The following is a 17319-nucleotide window of genomic DNA, read 5'->3' as shown; positions in this document are numbered from 1 at the left end:
TTTGTAGTGCCCCAGACTATGCCTCTACGCATTTATTTAGAATTTAAATGATAATGGTAGTATTTTAGAGCAGGAAATGTGAAAAACATGCAAACTATTTAAAAAGTAGCTTTAAATACATGAAAAAATAGATAGGCAAAATGTTATGATAAGAGGTTTAAGAGTAGGCCGAATACTACCAAAAACTAACATAAACTAAACAAGATAAATGCAAATTCAAATACTAAAAATGAAACAACTAAAACGTAAAAAAGAGAAGTAAAGTTTTTCGTAGAACAAAAGTTGCTCAAAATGACCTCCTAAACACGGAAAAATAAAAAAAAAATCGAAAAAAATGTGGGCAGTAAAGGGTTAAGAATACTAGGTGATTTTAGCTACTTTTAATTCTTATAAGTTTTTCTCAAGATTGCCGGGAATTTCAACATACAGTCATGCCTCGGTTTAGCACCGAGGCGTGCATAACCGAGGCTCAGAGCTTATGGGATTTTGGCTATATGGACATTGGCTTTAATCATACGAAAAATAAGGCAAACATCAAAAAGTTATAATGTTTTAGAATCGGGGTTCCATTAAAATTATTATTGCATGAAATTTTTCACAAAAATCCGTATTTTTCCTGTATTTCGAAAATGCATTTTTTTTTTCTCTAAAGAAACCAAAAATATATTGTTATTTCAATATAAGTATCAAATGATCAGTTTTTTTCATACATTTTGGATGTAATAACACCATTTTTAGAAAATACTCAAAATTTTCACATAACTACGCCTTTTCGAAAAAATACTCAAAAGGAGAATGGGCAAATTTGTATGGGAGCTGGTCCAAGGATGTTGTTGGAACCGGTTTTGGTTGAGGGTACCTGGTTGGTTGGGATGTGGGATGCTCCGGGCTCCGGGACTTCCGCGCGGCCACTCCTGTGGCAGGCGGTCCTTGGGGTTGATGGCCGGATCTGGGTTGGGATGGAGTGCTCCGGCGTTCGCTCCTTGGCACGTCTTCAGCGGCTAGTCGGACCACTGGGTAGGTCGCCGACTTCGGGTAACCGGATTCTCAGGCGGTTCTATGGCCTATCGCCGAAAATCACTCGCACACACGGTTTAGGTTTAAGAACAACGACTTTATTTAACCACGAATATTTATTTAAACGAACTAATTTTACTTAATTTTATATATTTCTAAAGTAGAACACAACTTGTTATTTGTCGTCGAGAAAGGGTTTCGTGCGGGTCTTCGCGGAGTGAAGCGCTGAAGCGTACTGAACGCGTTACTCGATCGCAGTCTAGCTCAGGCTCAGCAGTCAGGATCGCGCTCAAATTCTCCTCTCTCGCGGGGTCGCGGCGAAATGGCGATCAGAGGGATCTGCCGTTCGCGATTTAGAACTCTCGGTCCACACGGTTCGAGGGGTTAATAGAAACCAAACATTCCGACCCCCCCTAAAATTGCCCGATTTCAGCAGTCTCTGCCTTTTCTTCCTCGATCGATTCTGCTGGTATTGGTAACTGGTCTCTTCAGGTATCCAGTAGCAGTCCGGAGCGTAACTACGCGGACCACACCATCGGCGCCGGGATGAATCTCGTGTATTCGTGCCATCTTCCACTTCATCGACGGCTGGTTCTCGTCGACTACGATGACAAGACGTCCAGGGCGAATTTCTATCGCAGGCTGCCAGTTCTTCACACGAGCTTGCAGGTACTCCGTATGCCACACGAGTTGTTGCAGGTACTCCGTATGCCACCGACGCCAGAAATGTTGAAGCTGCTGTTGGATGCTCTGCCAGTGCGTGAGGCGGTTGTTCGGGATCTCGGAATAGTTCTTGTCCGGCACAGCTTCTAGAGATGTCCCGATCAGGAAGTGAGCGGGGGTTAGCGGTTCGAGGTCGGTGGGATCTTCAGTGAGGGGCGTGAGGGGTCTTGAATTGAGGCAAGCCTCTACCTGGGCGAGGAGGGTTATGTAGTCCTCGTGTGAGATGGAGGATTGGCCAACAACGCGGAGAAGGTGTTTCTTGGCGGACTTAACAGCGGCTTCCCACAATCCGCCAAAGTGGGGAGCGCCAGGAGGGATAAAGTGCCAATTTATACCCTCCTGGGAGCATTCGTGCTGGATGTGTTCGTGGTGTTTCTCGTGCCTGAGGTTGTGCAGAAGCTCTTTGAGGTCATTTTTCGCGCCGACAAAGTTTGTGCCATTGTCGGAATACATGTCGGCTGGCTTTCCCGGCGAGCCACGAACCGACGCAGTGCTTGGAGGAACTTGGCGGTGGACAGGTCCGAAACCAGTTCCAAGTGGACCGCTTTAGTTCCAAAGCAAACAAACACAGCTACGTAAGCCTTAACCGGCCCCCTTCTATACCCTTGCCTAATGTAGACTGGCCCAAAGTAGTCTACGCCTGTATTGGTGAATGGTCGAGCGGCGATCGTTCTTGGAGTTGGTAGTTGTCCCATAAATTGCTGTAGAAGTTGAGGTTTCGCCTTGAAACAGTCCTTGCACTGGTGTGTGGTCTGCCGACACAGGTCTCGTCCTCTCAGCGGCCAAAACTTCTGTCGCATCGTCGCTAGCATCAGCTGAGTTCCGGCGTGAAACAGTCGTAGATGCAGGCAGTCGGCCAGAAGTTTGGAGAAGTGGTGGTTTCCTGGGATGATAATCGGGTGCTTGAAGTTCTCGTTTCGGTCGGAGTTGCCCAACCGTCCTCCCACGCGGATGACACCTTCCTTGAGAGTTGCGGGTTGAACCACCGTAGCTTCGAGGTGTTGTGGACAGGTTTGCCTTTGGACAGGTCCTGGAGTTCCCTGCTGAAAGCTTCTTGCTGGACCAGCCGTGCGAGACACCATTCCGCTTCTTGTAGTTCCTTGGTGGTTAGCGGGACTGACAGGGTACGCTCGGCTTCCGGTAAACGACGATTGCGCAGGTACCGTCTCCAGTAGGCGGTCGTGCGGATCAGCTTCCAGTATTCGTTGAACTTCGCAAAATACGATTCGTTGAATGACTTGGCAGAAACTGCAGCAGCTGACTCGACGTGTTTTCTCCTCTCCTTGGCGCAATCTTCGGTCTCCTCTTCGGGTGTTGCTTGGGCAGGCCAGGAACTCGTCTCCTACATCCACAACGGGTCCCAATCTCCGTCAATGAACTCCTTGGGGTCCAGTCCTCTGGACAGCTGGTCAGCTGGGTTCATGACTCCGGGTACATGGAACAAGTGGCAACCTTGGGTAATATGCTGGATAAAGGAGACACGGTTTGCCACGTAGGCATTCCACGTTCTTGGGGATTTCGCAAGCCACTGCAGGACCGTTCTGGAATCCGTCCAGAAGAAGGTTTCGAAACGGAAAGTTGTGCACTCCTTGAACTTCCGGTACATGTCTGCGGCTAGCCAAAATCCGTTCAGCTCGAGCCGGGAAATGGGTTGTCGCTTGAGAGGAGCGACCCGGGATTTGGACGTGAAGAATGACACCTTGACTCTCCCCTCTTTGTCCTCAGAACGGATGTACAGATTCGCCCCCAGTGCCTTCTCGGAAGCATCGCTACAAAAGTGGAGTTGAATGTGGACTGGATTGGGAATCATAGCGAATCTTGGAATCCGCAGGTTGTTCAGGTAGTGCAGCTGCTCGTAGAAATGCATCCACTCGTCCAGCATCGACTTTGGCAGAGGATCGTTCCAGTCCCAGGGTTTGCCCTTCGCGTTCTTCAACTCCCAGATTCCCTGCATAAAGATCTTTGCCTTAGCCACCACCGGTCCAACAAGCCCCAAAGGATCGAAAATTTTGGCAATGATAGAGAGTATTTTGGCCTTGGTCAGCTCGTTCGGTGGGATCAGCGTCGACTCAATCTTGAACCGGAACGTGTCAGTTTTCGGCTCCCAGACCAACCCAAGAGTCTTCACGGTCCTCTCTTCGTCGAAATCGATCCCCTTCTCTCTCGGTAGCGCCAAGTTGTCCTCACTCACACCCTCGAGCGCTTCCTCACAGTTGGAGACCCACTTGCGAAGCGGAAAACCTGCTCCCAGCGTCATCGTGTCCAGTTGCTCACGAATTTGTTTCGCTTCGGCAGGGTGGTATGCACCAGTGATTACATCGTCCATGTAAACATCTCGCGCGATCCTCACGGCGGCCAGTGGGTACTTGGTTGCATCATCGACGGACAGCTGCTTCAGGGTTCGGGTGGCCAGGAACGGCGCCGGTTTGGTGCCGTACGTCACGGTTAGCAGCTCGTACGTGTCGATGGGATCGACCTCCGAGAAGCGCCAGCGAATTCTCTGCAGCGGTAGGTCCTCGGCGTCCATCCGAATCTGCCGAAACATTTTCTCCACGTCTGCGACGAGAAGGATAGGAAACAGGCGGCTTCGGGAGATGATGGTGCGCAGGTCGTCCTGGATGACTGGGCCGTTCAGCAGAACGTCGTTTAGGGATGTCCCAGTGGAGGTTTTGCTTGACGCATCAAATACGACACGGACGCGCGTTGTTGTGCTGGAACTTCGGATGACGGGGTGGTGTGGGAGGTAGTAGGTGGTCGCGGTGCTTGTCGGGTCTTCGATGATCTTACACATGTGGTTCCTGTCCAAGTAATCCTTCATGAACGCATGGTACTCCTTCTTCAGGTCATCGTCACGAGCCAACCTCTCCAGGAAAAGAAGACGACGATCAGCAGCGCTTTTCGATTCTCCTAGCTTGATGTGCAAATCAGCAGACTTTGGCATTCCAACGGTGTACCGACCATCTCCACCTCGCTTGACGGTGCGCACGTAGTGGTCCTCGCACGTGCTCTCCTCCACGGAATAATCGGAAGTAAATCCTCCGTCCTCGCATTCCCAGAATTTGGCCATTTCTCCAAGGTTTCCGTTACGGTTGAATGCTGGCATACGATCGGTGCTTCTCCACGGTTCCACCCGCACCTGCCAGTCACGATCCAGCCGAACACCGATTCGACCAGGGATGGTAGTCCTGCTCCAAGCGAGATCCTCTGTTTGGATGGGAAGAAGTTAAAGAAGAACTCTCCGCCGAGCAAAACATCGATAGGGTTGGTTCTGAAGAATTCAGGGTCCGCCAGTTGGACACCTTCGGGAACAGTCCAGCTAGTTGGTTCCACGGGGAGGTTGGTAGATCTTCAGTCACCTTGGCCAAAACGTAAAACTCCATGACCTCGCAGTACTTCGACAATCTGGACTTGACCGTGGCTCGAACCTTCTGCGAAGTTTTTGTAGGTACTTGACCAACACCGGAAATCTGCACGTTCGCCTTGTTCCGGGACACGTGCATCCGTTGAGCGAGTTTGGTGGAGACGATGTTGCACTCTGACCCAGAGTCCAAAAGCACCTTTCCGACCGTAGCTGCAGAACTGGTGTTCGCCGTACGTGTCTCCGCGACAGCAGCAGAGGACGACTCAGCGGTCGCCGCCGTTCCTGCCTCCTCCTTGGTTGGTCTTGCTGGGATGACTGGACATAGGTTGGGTTTTCCTTCCGGTTTGTAGCATACCAGCGTATGGTGGCGTTCCTTACATCGCTGACACGAAAACCTAGAAGTACAATTCCTAGCGATGTGGCCCTTCCGGAAACAGTTTCTGCACAGCGCGTTCTGATTGACGATCTTCTCCCTCTCGCTGACTGACATCCTCGCAAACGATGGGCATTTGAAGAGGGGGTGTGAGTCAGAACATGCCAAACAGCCGAAGTTGGGATTGGAATGGACCGTGTTTTGGTTGGAGACCTTGGTGGCGAAAGCTTTACGGGGTTTGGACTGGTGGGACTCTTGGTGTTTGGTAGGCAGAGATTCCAGAACACAGATGTGCCGACGCAGGAAGTCGATCAGATCCTGGAAAGTCTCTTCCGTCTTCGTGGACACGTGCTCCTCCCAGCTGCGCAGCGTTTTGTCGTCCAAACGAGAGCACAGCAGATGAACAAGAAGAAGATCCCTGTACTTGGCGTACTCCACAACTTGATCCAGGACTCGAACGGTTTTGTCGAATCCTTCCACCAGTTCGCGTAGCTCACCAACCGACTCCTTCCGCAAAGTTGGCAGGTCGAACAAACTTTTGATTTCCAGCTTCTTCATGTGCTTGGTGTTACCGAACCGCTTTTCCAGTAACTCCCACGCGACAGTGTAATGGTCTGCAGTAAATTTCACATTCGCGATCTCCGTTTTGGCTGGACCGTCAAGTTGATTCCGCAGATAGTGAAACTTTTCAATATTTGGCAATTCCGACGAGTGAATCAGCGACACGAAGAGATCTCGAAAAGGCAACCAATCCTCATAGTTCCCAGAGAACCTTGGCAGACTGATAGTAGGCAATTTAACGTGTTGGGTAGAAGGGGTGGTGTGGGCGGACTGCGAAACCATGGGCAGGGCTTGGGCTTGATCGGGAAGCTCCCGAATTTTAGACTGCAGGAATGCTTTGACCGTAAAATATTTATTTTGGAAGGCACTCCGAATTCTGGCGTACCTCTCCGGTTTGGACCCCTTTTTCTCACCACTCTCACTTTTTTCCTCACCCTTATCCTCACCTCTCTCCTCCTCGCCGGTCCCCTCCTCACTGTCCGCTAGCTCCGCCTCCGTGATGGCATCGTCGATTTTGTCCCACAGCGGCTCGAGCTTCTCCAGGCGCATAACCAGCTCGCCGGCCTGCTTGCTGGCGTCGTAGCTCTCCATAAAAGCGTAGATCCCGTTGAACGACGTCATCAGGTTGCGCAGGCGGGTCACGGTTGAGCGACGAGACATCGTGGCAGGTGTACAAATGGGCAGCTAGAATAAACAAGCACGAAAGGAGCACCCTTGGGATGCGCGGGGAAATATTGAATGGTACTAACCGATTGCCAATTAATTCGTGCCTTGAATTAATTATGCACCGTTTTCCTGGTACGGGCCTTCACCTCAAGGTGGGAAATGGAGCGACCTCCTTGTGCACGAACCTCAGGGCTTTGTGGGATGGGACGGTTCACGAACGATCGCTGCTCTCGCCGACAGTCCGCTGTCGACTTCGGTGGGTGGGATTGTGGGTGGTTGGCGCCGAATCGGCAGCACGACGTAGTGATCGATTCCAGGCGACGATCACTCTCTCTCTCTCGATGGGCGGGACCACACGGGGTGTGGTAGACCAATGCCGACTTCCGGTCAACGGGTAGCTCGAGTCCTTACGAGCTTCGGTGGGCGTGGTCTCGTTCGAATCCAGTGCCGAATCCAAATCGGCTCGAACGATCGGTTGTCGGGCGCGTGCAACGGGGTACCGATGTGCGAATCGGTTCGCTGGGGTGGACCAGGACAGTCCAAGCACGGGTACGGTCAATTCCGATGACCGTTCGGGAACGTTGCAGCGTCGGGAAGCTGACACACCTGGATGCGATTTGACTCGCGGATGGGAAAAGTGCCAAAGCGTAACACCGACTAAACCGATTTTAGGGAATTGGGGCGGTACTAACCTGCTCCCGATTAAAACGGGCCTTGTAAAGTTAAAATCAGGAACTCTCGTACACTGGCCGGCGCGGTCGGGACGACGCTCGGGAAATGGCACCAAACACCAAAGCGGCGATCGTGGTAATCGCCGTCAATTAGTGACACAGTCCGTGGGATGAGTGCTAAACCGTTGGAGATCAGGCCAATCCTTGGCCGGGATCTGGTGAGATGACGCTCGGGAAATGGCGCCAAACTCGGGAACCTCGATGGCGGAACGTCCTTTGTACCTCCTCGACAAAGAACTAGGAATTTGTAGGGCTCCTTGGATAATGCCCAATTGTCCGCGGTGGCCTATTGTGCGTCCTCGCGACAATGGCGGTCCGATCGGCTTGGTCCGGCGCGTTCCGGACGCGGGAAACCGACTCCAGGCAGGTACCTTCAACCGATCCGGTTCGAAGGACCAAATGTTGGAACCGGTTTTGGTTGAGGGTACCTGGTTGGTTGGGATGTGGGATGCTCCGGGCTCCGGGACTTCCGCGCGGCCACTCCTGTGGCAGGCGGTCCTTGGGGTTGATGGCCGGATCTGGGTTGGGATGGAGTGCTCCGGCGTTCGCTCCTTGGCACGTCTTCAGCGGCTAGTCGGACCACTGGGTAGGTCGCCGACTTCGGGTAACCGGATTTCTCAGGCGGTTCTATGGCCTATCGCCGAAAATCACTCGCACACACGGTTTAGGTTTAAGAACAACGACTTTATTTAACCACGAATATTTATTTAAACGAACTAATTTTACTTAATTTTATATATTTCTAAAGTAGAACACAACTTGTTATTTGTCGTCGAGAAAGGGTTTCGTGCGGGTCTTCGCGGAGTGAAGCGCTGAAGCGTACTGAACGCGTTACTCGATCGCAGGTCTAGCTCAGGCTCAGCAGTCAGGATCGCGCTCAAATTCTCCTCTCTCGCGGGGTCGCGGCGAAATGGCGATCAGAGGGATCTGCCGTTCGCGATTTAGAACTCTCGGTCCACACGGTTCGAGGGGTTAATAGAAACCAAACAGATGTACACGAACGGGACCAACTTTTTTCGAAAGATCTCGCCGAGACATGAACAAAAGTCTTCTGGACCAACTCTCTAAACCCCGGGGTTCAAAAGTTACATGCTGTTGAAGTTTGAGCATTTTGAGTAAAAATATACAAAAAATCGTATTTTTGCTATTTCTAAAATCATTTACAAAATCTCTGTTTCATTATGGATTTCGATTTTCTTGACTTCATTCGACGCGTATAAGCAAAAACGTTGAGTTCTGATATGTCTTAGCATGATTGAAACATGATTTCTCTTGTTTTTATCCGTTTGAACCGTTTGTGCAAGAGGCATCCCATAGAAACAAGTCAAAACTTCAAGGTTTTGAAACCGGATCCAACCCATACTGCTTCAGTGAGTATGGAAGGCTTCAGTGCAATGTTGTAACAACTTATTGGGATGGTCTGAGTCATCCGAGAACTCCTTGGAGTTAACCGGTGAGTCTACCGCCGTAACAAGCAAGATGTCGGCGGTTTTTGACCACGGATCATACCCGCATGGCTTCAGTCAGTATGGTAGACTACTATGCTGATGTGTTGGAGTGTCCTGGGTTCTCCTAGGACTCCCTGGAGTTAAGATCTGTGGGTCTACTACCGTAACAAGCAAAATGTTGACCGGTTTTGACAACAGAACATACCCGCATAGCTTCAGTGAGTGTGGTAGACTACTTTGCTAATGTGTTAGGATGGCCTGGGTCATCCTAGGACTCCCTGGAGTTTAGATATTTGGGTCACTGTAACAAGAAAAAGGTCAATGATTTTTAACCGCGCATCATAGCCGCAAAGATTCAGTGAGTATGGCAGACTGTATTGCTGTTATGTTGGGATGTTCTGGACCATTCCAGGGAGTCCTTGTAACAGCCGTAGACCTACAGATCATAACTCCAGGGAGTCCTAGGATGACCAGAGACATCCGAACACATTAACAAAGCAGTCTACAATACTGACTGAAGCTATGCGGGTATGTTCCGGGGTCAAAAACCGTCGACCTCTTGCTTGTTACGGCTGTAGACTCACCGGTCTTAACTCCAAGGAGTTCTCGGATGACTCAGACCATCCCAATAAGTTGTTACAACATTGCACTAAAACCTTCCATACTCACTGAAGCAGTCTGGGTTGGATCCGGTTTCAAAACCTTGAAGTTTCGACTTGTTTCTATGGGATGCCTCTTGCACAAACGGTTCAAACGGATAAAAACAAGAGAAATCATGTTTCAATCATGCTAAGACATATCAGAACTCAACGTTTTTGCTTATACGCGTCGAATGAAGTCAAGAAAATCGAAATCCATAATGAAACAGAGATTTTGTAAATGATTTTAGAAATAGCAAAAATACGATTTTTTGTATATTTTTACTCAAAATGCTCAAACTTCAACAGCATGTAACTTTTGAACCCCGGGGTTTAGAGAGTTGGCCCAGAAGACTTTTTTTCATGTCTCGGCGAGATCTTTCGAAAAAAGTTGGTCCCGTTCGTGTACATCCTTGGACCAAATTTGCCCATTCTCCTTTAATTTTTTGCAATATGGGTATCAAACGATCGGGATTTTTTCATATATTTCGAATGTAATAACCACATTTTTTGAAAATACTGAAATTTTTCACAAAACTACGTCTTTTCGAAAAAATACTCAAAATTTAAATTTTTACAATATGGGTATCAAACGATCGGGATTTTTTCATATATTTCGAATGTAATAACAACATTTTTTGAAAATCCTAAAATTTTCACAAAACTTTGTATTTTCCAAAAAAATACTCAAAATTTCCGTTTTTACAATGTGGGTATCAAACGATCGGGATTTTTTCATACATTTCAAAAGTTATGAAAAAAATGAAAATACTCAAAATTTTCACAAAACTACGTATTTTTGAAAAAAATTATTTGATTATTTGATCCTTATATTGTAAAAACTGAAATTTTGAAAATTTTTACAGAAATACGTGGCTTTGTGAAAATTTTGAGTATTTTCAAAAAATATTGTTATTACATTCGAAATACATGAAAAAATCCCGATCGTTTAATACCCACATTGTAAAAACGGGAATATTAAGTATTTTATTAAAAAATACGTAGTTTTGTGAAAATTTTGAGTCTTTTCAAAAAATATTGTTATTACATTCGAAATGTATGAAATAATCCCAAACGTTTGATACCCACGTTGTAAAAACGGAAATTTTGAGTAATTTTTTTCGAAAATACGTAATTTTGTGAAAATTTTGGGTGATTTCAAAAAAATATTTTACATTCGAAATGTATGAAAAAAAATCCAATCATTTGATACCCATATTTCAATAACAATAATTTTGAGTATTTGTTCAAGAATCATTGTTGTTTCAAAATACAGGAAAAATACGTATTTTTTGAAAATTTTCATGAAATTATAATTTCAAAGGATAGCTGACATCATCCCAATTCCAAAACACTATAATATTTTGATGTTTGCATGATTTTTCATACGATTAAAGCCAGTCCCTAGTAACATTTTTAAACTTACAGGTTTTATCATGAAAACACTCATACGGCCTAAATAGGCTTTTATGGTCTACTTAAAACCTAAAATGTTACTAGGGATGTCTCCCATATAGCCAAAATCCCATAAGCTCTGTGATTCAGTTAAGCACTGGGCCGTGCTTAACCGAGGCAGCTGAACGGTGCAAAACCGGGGCGTGCAAAACCGAGGCATGACTGTATATTCTATTTTAAAAAAAATGATCGATTTGAAGCTTTCAAAAAGAAGTGTGAATTTTTAGAGAACTTAGAAATTTACAGATATTTCCCATCTTTCTATATCAATAAAAAGCATATTTTTTACGAGAATTCTTATACTCATAAAGTTTCACTCTTCTTTTTTATAAGATTTCCAGAAATAAGATGATAATTTCGACGTGATCTTGTCGCACGTTGCTTTTTGACGTTTCGAGAAAACCGCGTATGAATGTTTGATCTTGAATAAACAAAAACAAGATCACGTAATGTAAACAATAACAAACACGTTTTGTTTGGCTTAGCATTTTGTTCTTTTTAAAAAAAAAAAATGGTTGAAGTTGGTTGACAGTTTCCCGAGATAGGGCATTAATATGTGACAAAACGTCCTCTCCCTTAATTCTCTTTGGCCAGTTGTCGCACTTTCAGGGTGTGGCAAGGCACACAGCTAAAAAAGTAGTAATCCAGCAGCAATGTCCGAGAGAACAACGGCCTCGAATTGAGAGAATAGTGGTACCATTCACGGACACAGAGGACATAGCTCGAGTTGAGCGAAAGAACTTTTTTTTCTCGCGAGGTTCAGCGCTATTCTTTCGATTTTGGCACTGAGCCCTCAATAAATTTCGAGGGAACGGTTCTCTCGACTCTGAATTTTGGGTGTAACATTTGCAAAATCATAACAGGGATGATATATTTAGCATCTTTTGATATTATTTGCCTCAGTTTTTTGGAAATTAGCAATTAATCATTAAAAAAAATGTCAATCTTTATTGCAAAATTTTGTCTAACTTTTCAAATAATATGCACTAATTATTTGATACAAAAAAATGTAAAAATTTCATTAATTTTCACGGAAAACACGGAATTTCATGGATTACACACGTTCTACAACTTCGTGAATATTCACTATCTCTAATGCTTTACATCAATAGGGTTTCACTGACATTCCAAGTCTGTTGACCTTTTCCTAGAATATCATTAAAGTCAACTCACATCCCAAACCTGGGATGCTACCGTGAGAGCCAAAGCTGGTCAACCTCTTCCAAGTCGGACTCCGGTCCAAAAAAATCCGGGTTTAATGATGATCAAGGATGACACCACCACCAGCATCCAAAATGTGTCGAATCACATTTTTAATGAGCCCCCTAGCCGTACACTAGTCACGTCTAGGTTTGATCTGAAGTGAAAAGGGAGTTTCCCCCGTCGAAGGACGTAATTATAGGGGGTTGGCTCAATTTCAGCGGTGTTGGAATCGATGAGCTTGACTCACGGTTGACAAGACGCTGGATTAGTCAAATTGGCTGCTTTTGGGTAGTTCTGAGGAAATTGTTCTAAGGACCGAAGATTAAGGCGGAATTTATCATCCGGAGAATACATCGCTCAATTTGGGCAAAATTTATTCCGTCTAATGATAGATTTGCGACATCGCAGCCCTGGAAGCTTTCCCGGAATGGCCAGAAATTTATCATTTCCCAAAATGAATCCTTTTGGCAGCACCAAAAGTCAATTGGCGCAGCGTGGTCATCAAAAAGGTGCACCGGGGTGCAGCCTGGGTCCAGCCAGAAATCCACCCGTGGTCCTCTATAATTTAGCTTAAATTCTTTTTAAACGTTTTCAAATTAGAACTACAACTTTTGTGGCGGCAAATGACACGCCCTGTTTTTTGCCTTTCGACGGCGACCAGTGACGACCACGACGACGACGACGATAATGACTTGCAAACGAAGATCTGGAGTCCCAAACGCGGCAACGATTAGCATTCCCAGTGTGCAAGTTCGGGATCGGTTCCCTCATCGCGAGAAGGTCTGATTTATAGCTGAGCAATCAAATCGAGCTTTCCTGGAAGAGAGGCAAAACTGCGCGCGCGCGGTGGATCTCGGAATTGCCATCAGCACAGAAGTCAACCCGCTCGGAGTGGTCCAGCGACATTCTTGGAGTTGGTGGAAAATGGCCTTTCTATGGAGACTCCATGGCCTAATTTGCAATAATACTTGGTTGAGCTGATGGACAGAGCTCAGTTAGGCGTTAAATTACATACCATTCAAGTTTAAGAGATTGGTACCCAGAAAAGAAATCCGACACCCGAGGTTGTGACCTTTACCTGTTTGCCGATTAGGGTTGGGATTGTAGCAGTGTTGCCAGCTTGAAAATTTAAACATTTATTGAGAAGTAGCCGAATCTGGCAACCCTCCCTCATGGTATTGGAACCTGTGCAATCGGCGACGAACTAACCTATCACTTTCCAGCAAGCCACACCAGCCGTTTATACGTGGAGCAACCCTGCGATTAAAAATCGATTTAAGGAAATCCGCGCGAGAATCGTGCACTCCGACCAAACGATCACCCACCAGTTGCACTCATGAACACTGCATTCGAATCCCTCCCTTTAACGGTAAGCCAAACTTGTCATTAGAGGCTTGTAATTACGGGTTCGGTGTCACCACCGCAACGACGACGGCCATTATGGCAAACTGACAATCGGAATGAAAACATTATAGCGCCGTCCGTCACCATGGCAATCCCAGCAAAACAATGTAAACAAGCTAATATGGCGACGCGCGCGCAACCCGCTATTTACGAACGCCAGTGTCTCTGCTGGACACAATTCCGGGTCATTTCGGTGTGGGTCCCTCGGAGCCATCACGGTCTCTGCGTGATCATTTAAAAGTCACATACGGTCCCTCGGTGGTGATATCCCCGGCGGTGCGGTCGGCACAAACAAAAGACGCAAGTTCGTCCCGACATTTCACGTCACCCGCGCTCTGCTCCGCTCCTCTACTTCTGACAGCTTCAACGGCCGGTCCTCGGCGACCCGCTGTGAGATGCCGTGTTTTCGCAAAATGCAAATTACCGGGTTCTGTTTGATTTGATAATTTACGGTATAATTTCCGACCCACGGAGAGAATGACACTGTCCGACTGTGCGGCACGGCACATTCCGACGCGGGCAAGAATGTAAACACCCGTGTTTTGGATACTTTGTACGTAACACTCGGCACCCGTGAGTGTGTGAGAACCAACCATAATAGCGCTTCTGTCAGACGGTTTTATAGCAAGCGGCACCCGCGCTCGCTCGCACCATAATGGCGGGTGGCTGGCGTTTGACAGGTGAGAACCCTTCTCAGCCGATGAAAGCGAAATCAAAGCATAATAACGGCACATTAAAAGTGCCAATCAACAGCCAGAACCAACGATCCATTATACAGCTCTAAAACAGCACTAAACGCTGCAAGCATCAAACCGAGAAAAAAAAAACAAATCAAACAGAGCAAATTTTGCGATAATGACAGGTTGTCACCAGGATCGTCTCTCTTTTTCAGTTCGAGAACTGTCATTTGACGGGACGAGAAACGCCTAAAGAGGCGAGGTGTCCAAAAGTACAAACTCGATAGGTACCCAAATCGAACGCTCTCATTTGGGACAAAACCGCAAATGCAAACCGGGCTCAATGAGCTAATAATGAAAACGGCGGCGCACACACGTGTGCCCTCCGGGTGGCACAATTTGCAAATTGTCGGGTTCGGGAACCCATTAATGGCGATTGCGTGTCGTCCACGTTTCGGAACGCGCTGTTTTGTCCTCTTCAGACTGTCATGCGTGGTTTCTGCAAGGAATATGCTTGAAAGACAGCGAACCCAACCAAAACAATAACAAGACGATTCTGATGACATTGACAAACAAAGTTTATGTTGTAAGCTAACAGCCAAAACAATAATAGCGAACCTTTTTTTAAAGGTCCTAACTTCGCTGTTCTCAATGGGTGCGGGATATTTCAGGTTGTTTCGCCGAATGGAAAAAAAAACGACAGAAAACGAATTGTTGGGAATAAATCAGTAGGTATAAAATAAAAAAAATACTGATTTATTCTTAACAATCTATTATATCTATGATTTTTTGCACTATTTCAAACATGAGCAGTGCCTGTCCACTTCTGAGGCCATGTCAAGGAAATCTTGATGCTCACTTTTTAAATGATAGATTATGATGTCAGGAACAGTGTTTTCAAAGAGTCCTTTCTCGCTGGTGTTTTTTTTACAAGGACTCTTTTTTAAACTAATGAGCAATTCTCTGAGATTTTGGTGACTTTTAATTTCACTTTTTGTCACTAAACCTGATTTGCAATAAAAAAACACTATTTTATTTTTGCCAACTTTTATGAAATTTCCAGAATGGGCAAAAACATTCTTTGATTGAGTTATGAATGTTTGAATCAATACAGATTTTTTCAAAAAATCGAAATATTGGTCGCAAAAATTTGTCAATTAAATCAAATTTTAATTCAAAAAGCAATTTAGTGAAATTTTGGTAAAATGCACCGATTTCAATTTATAGCCAATTTCAGTTATCTTTTTTAAAAATAGTAGCAGTTATTCTTTTTTTTTTAAATAAGTGCTCAGAAAAGCTGAGAAAATTCTCTATATTTTTAATTTTTGAACTTTGTTGAAACGACCCTTTAATTGCTGAGATATTGCCAAGGAAAGATTTAAAAACAGGAATATTGATATGCCTACAACTTTGCCGAACACACAAAATCGATAAAAAATTCTTCCAAAGATACAGGTTTTCGAATTTTCATGAATCATTTTTGTATGGACAGCTGCCAAATTTGCATACCGAAGGCAACAAAAAAGTATCAGCCGAATTAAAGCAATATAAAAATTAAAATTAAAGAAAAAAGACCGATTTCGTAGATAATTACTCTAATGTTAGAAAATCGCTTGAAAACAATATACAAAATGTATTAATAAAGTATATTTTATTATTGAATGATAAGGGTAAGTGTATTTCAACTGTTTTGCGGAACGCAACGCTCAAAATAAAATAAGTTATTTAAATATTGACATGAGCAAGAAAGTGATCCAAATTTCACACAAAATCAAAAAAAAAAAAAAATAGATCATTGGAAATTTTTTAAATATTCTCTCAACTTTAATAGACTCAAATATGGACATAGTTTTTAACGGTCAAATATTTTGTGTTGTTTCAATTTTAGCTTTATTTTTTTTTCAAAAAATACGAATCTGTCCAAAATGAATTGAAAACGAGAAAATAATAAGATTAAATAATTAAAATGTTAAACGATCTGTGAGACTTTTTTTATTAATTTTAATTTTTTAAATTCTTTTTTTCAAGAAAAAATGATTGGGAGAATTTTTTTTTAACTCAAATCCATTGCAAATTTCAATTCAAGTTTTTGTCCCCCCCTCCCTTCCAAATTTTCACAAAAAATTAGTGTTAAAAACAAGTTTTTAAATTAATACTAAAAATTGAATTGAAATAAATGGTAAAATCGATTTAAAATACTCACTTGTATAACGTTTATTAATGAATGTAATCAAATAAATAACTTTTTTCAAAAAAAAAAAAACTACCATTATCCACCTATGTGGTTGATGCCTTCCTCACTTTTTACCAAAAATGGGTAATATGAGTGGTTTGGACACACGTTTCAGCTTTTTTTAGATCCAGAAAAAAAAACACATATATAACTTATGTGGTAACAACTCGAGACAGGGTTGCCAGATCTTCAATGTTTTGGACTCATTGGAAAAGCCTTTCAATTACCTAACCAACGATTGGTCGGATGATAGATCCGGACATAGTTTACATACATTTAAGTGAGATCCGGCTTCAAAAAAGTACATAAATATCACTTAAGTGGTCATAACTCGAGACAGGGCTGCCAGATATTCAATATTTTGGACTCATTGGAAAGTTTTTTCAATTACCTAACCAACGATTGGTCGGATGATGGATCCGGACATAGTTTACATGAGCATGAGCATGAGCATGAGAGACCACCCATGGTTGTCCTTCTCCGTTGCTGAACAGGACCGTAATATCCTATCAATTCAACGATCATACGCTTCAACGATCTAATGGTGTTTCCCTTATCAACAGCATGCATGAATGCGCTGAAAAGATAAAACATCAAGATCATCAAAACTAGAGCTGCTGTAGATAAGAAACAGTCATTGGCCACCAACGGCGCCCGCCATGTCAGTTTGTAGATCTCGAGGGAACGGGACGGGAATGTTAGTTAGCACAGGCTGCTACCAAGGGTGGGTTCTATACGATATCCACACCCCCGCGTGTGCCGGAAAACTACTTCTACTTGGGATTTTGTTAGTAGGGAAGGGTAATGGTCAGGATTCATCATAGAAGAT

The 17319-nt window shown here is 44.7% G+C and overlaps 2 protein-coding genes across 2 annotated transcripts; both read right to left on the bottom strand.

Moving 5' to 3' along the window:
- Positions 1-1446: 1446 nt before the first annotated feature.
- On the bottom strand, positions 1447-2822 carry LOC119768912. Its single transcript, XM_038260702.1, has 2 exons — positions 2224-2822; positions 1447-2122 (listed from the first exon to the last, which is right to left on the bottom strand). Exons 1-2 carry the CDS (start codon positions 2820-2822, stop codon positions 1447-1449), a joined length of 1275 nt encoding a protein of 424 aa, XP_038116630.1.
- A 260-nt stretch (positions 2823-3082) lies between these two features.
- On the bottom strand, positions 3083-4807 carry LOC119768911. Its single transcript, XM_038260701.1, has one exon. It carries the CDS (start codon positions 4805-4807, stop codon positions 3083-3085), a length of 1725 nt encoding a protein of 574 aa, XP_038116629.1.
- Positions 4808-17319: the final 12512 nt, after the last annotated feature.

The sequence above is a fragment of the Culex quinquefasciatus genome, chromosome 3 (assembly GCF_015732765.1).
Source record: "Culex quinquefasciatus strain JHB chromosome 3, VPISU_Cqui_1.0_pri_paternal, whole genome shotgun sequence".
Lineage (NCBI taxonomy): Eukaryota > Metazoa > Arthropoda > Insecta > Diptera > Culicidae > Culex > Culex quinquefasciatus.
The sequence above is the reverse complement of the archived record's forward strand: the minus strand, read 5'-3'. Positions and strand labels throughout refer to the sequence as shown.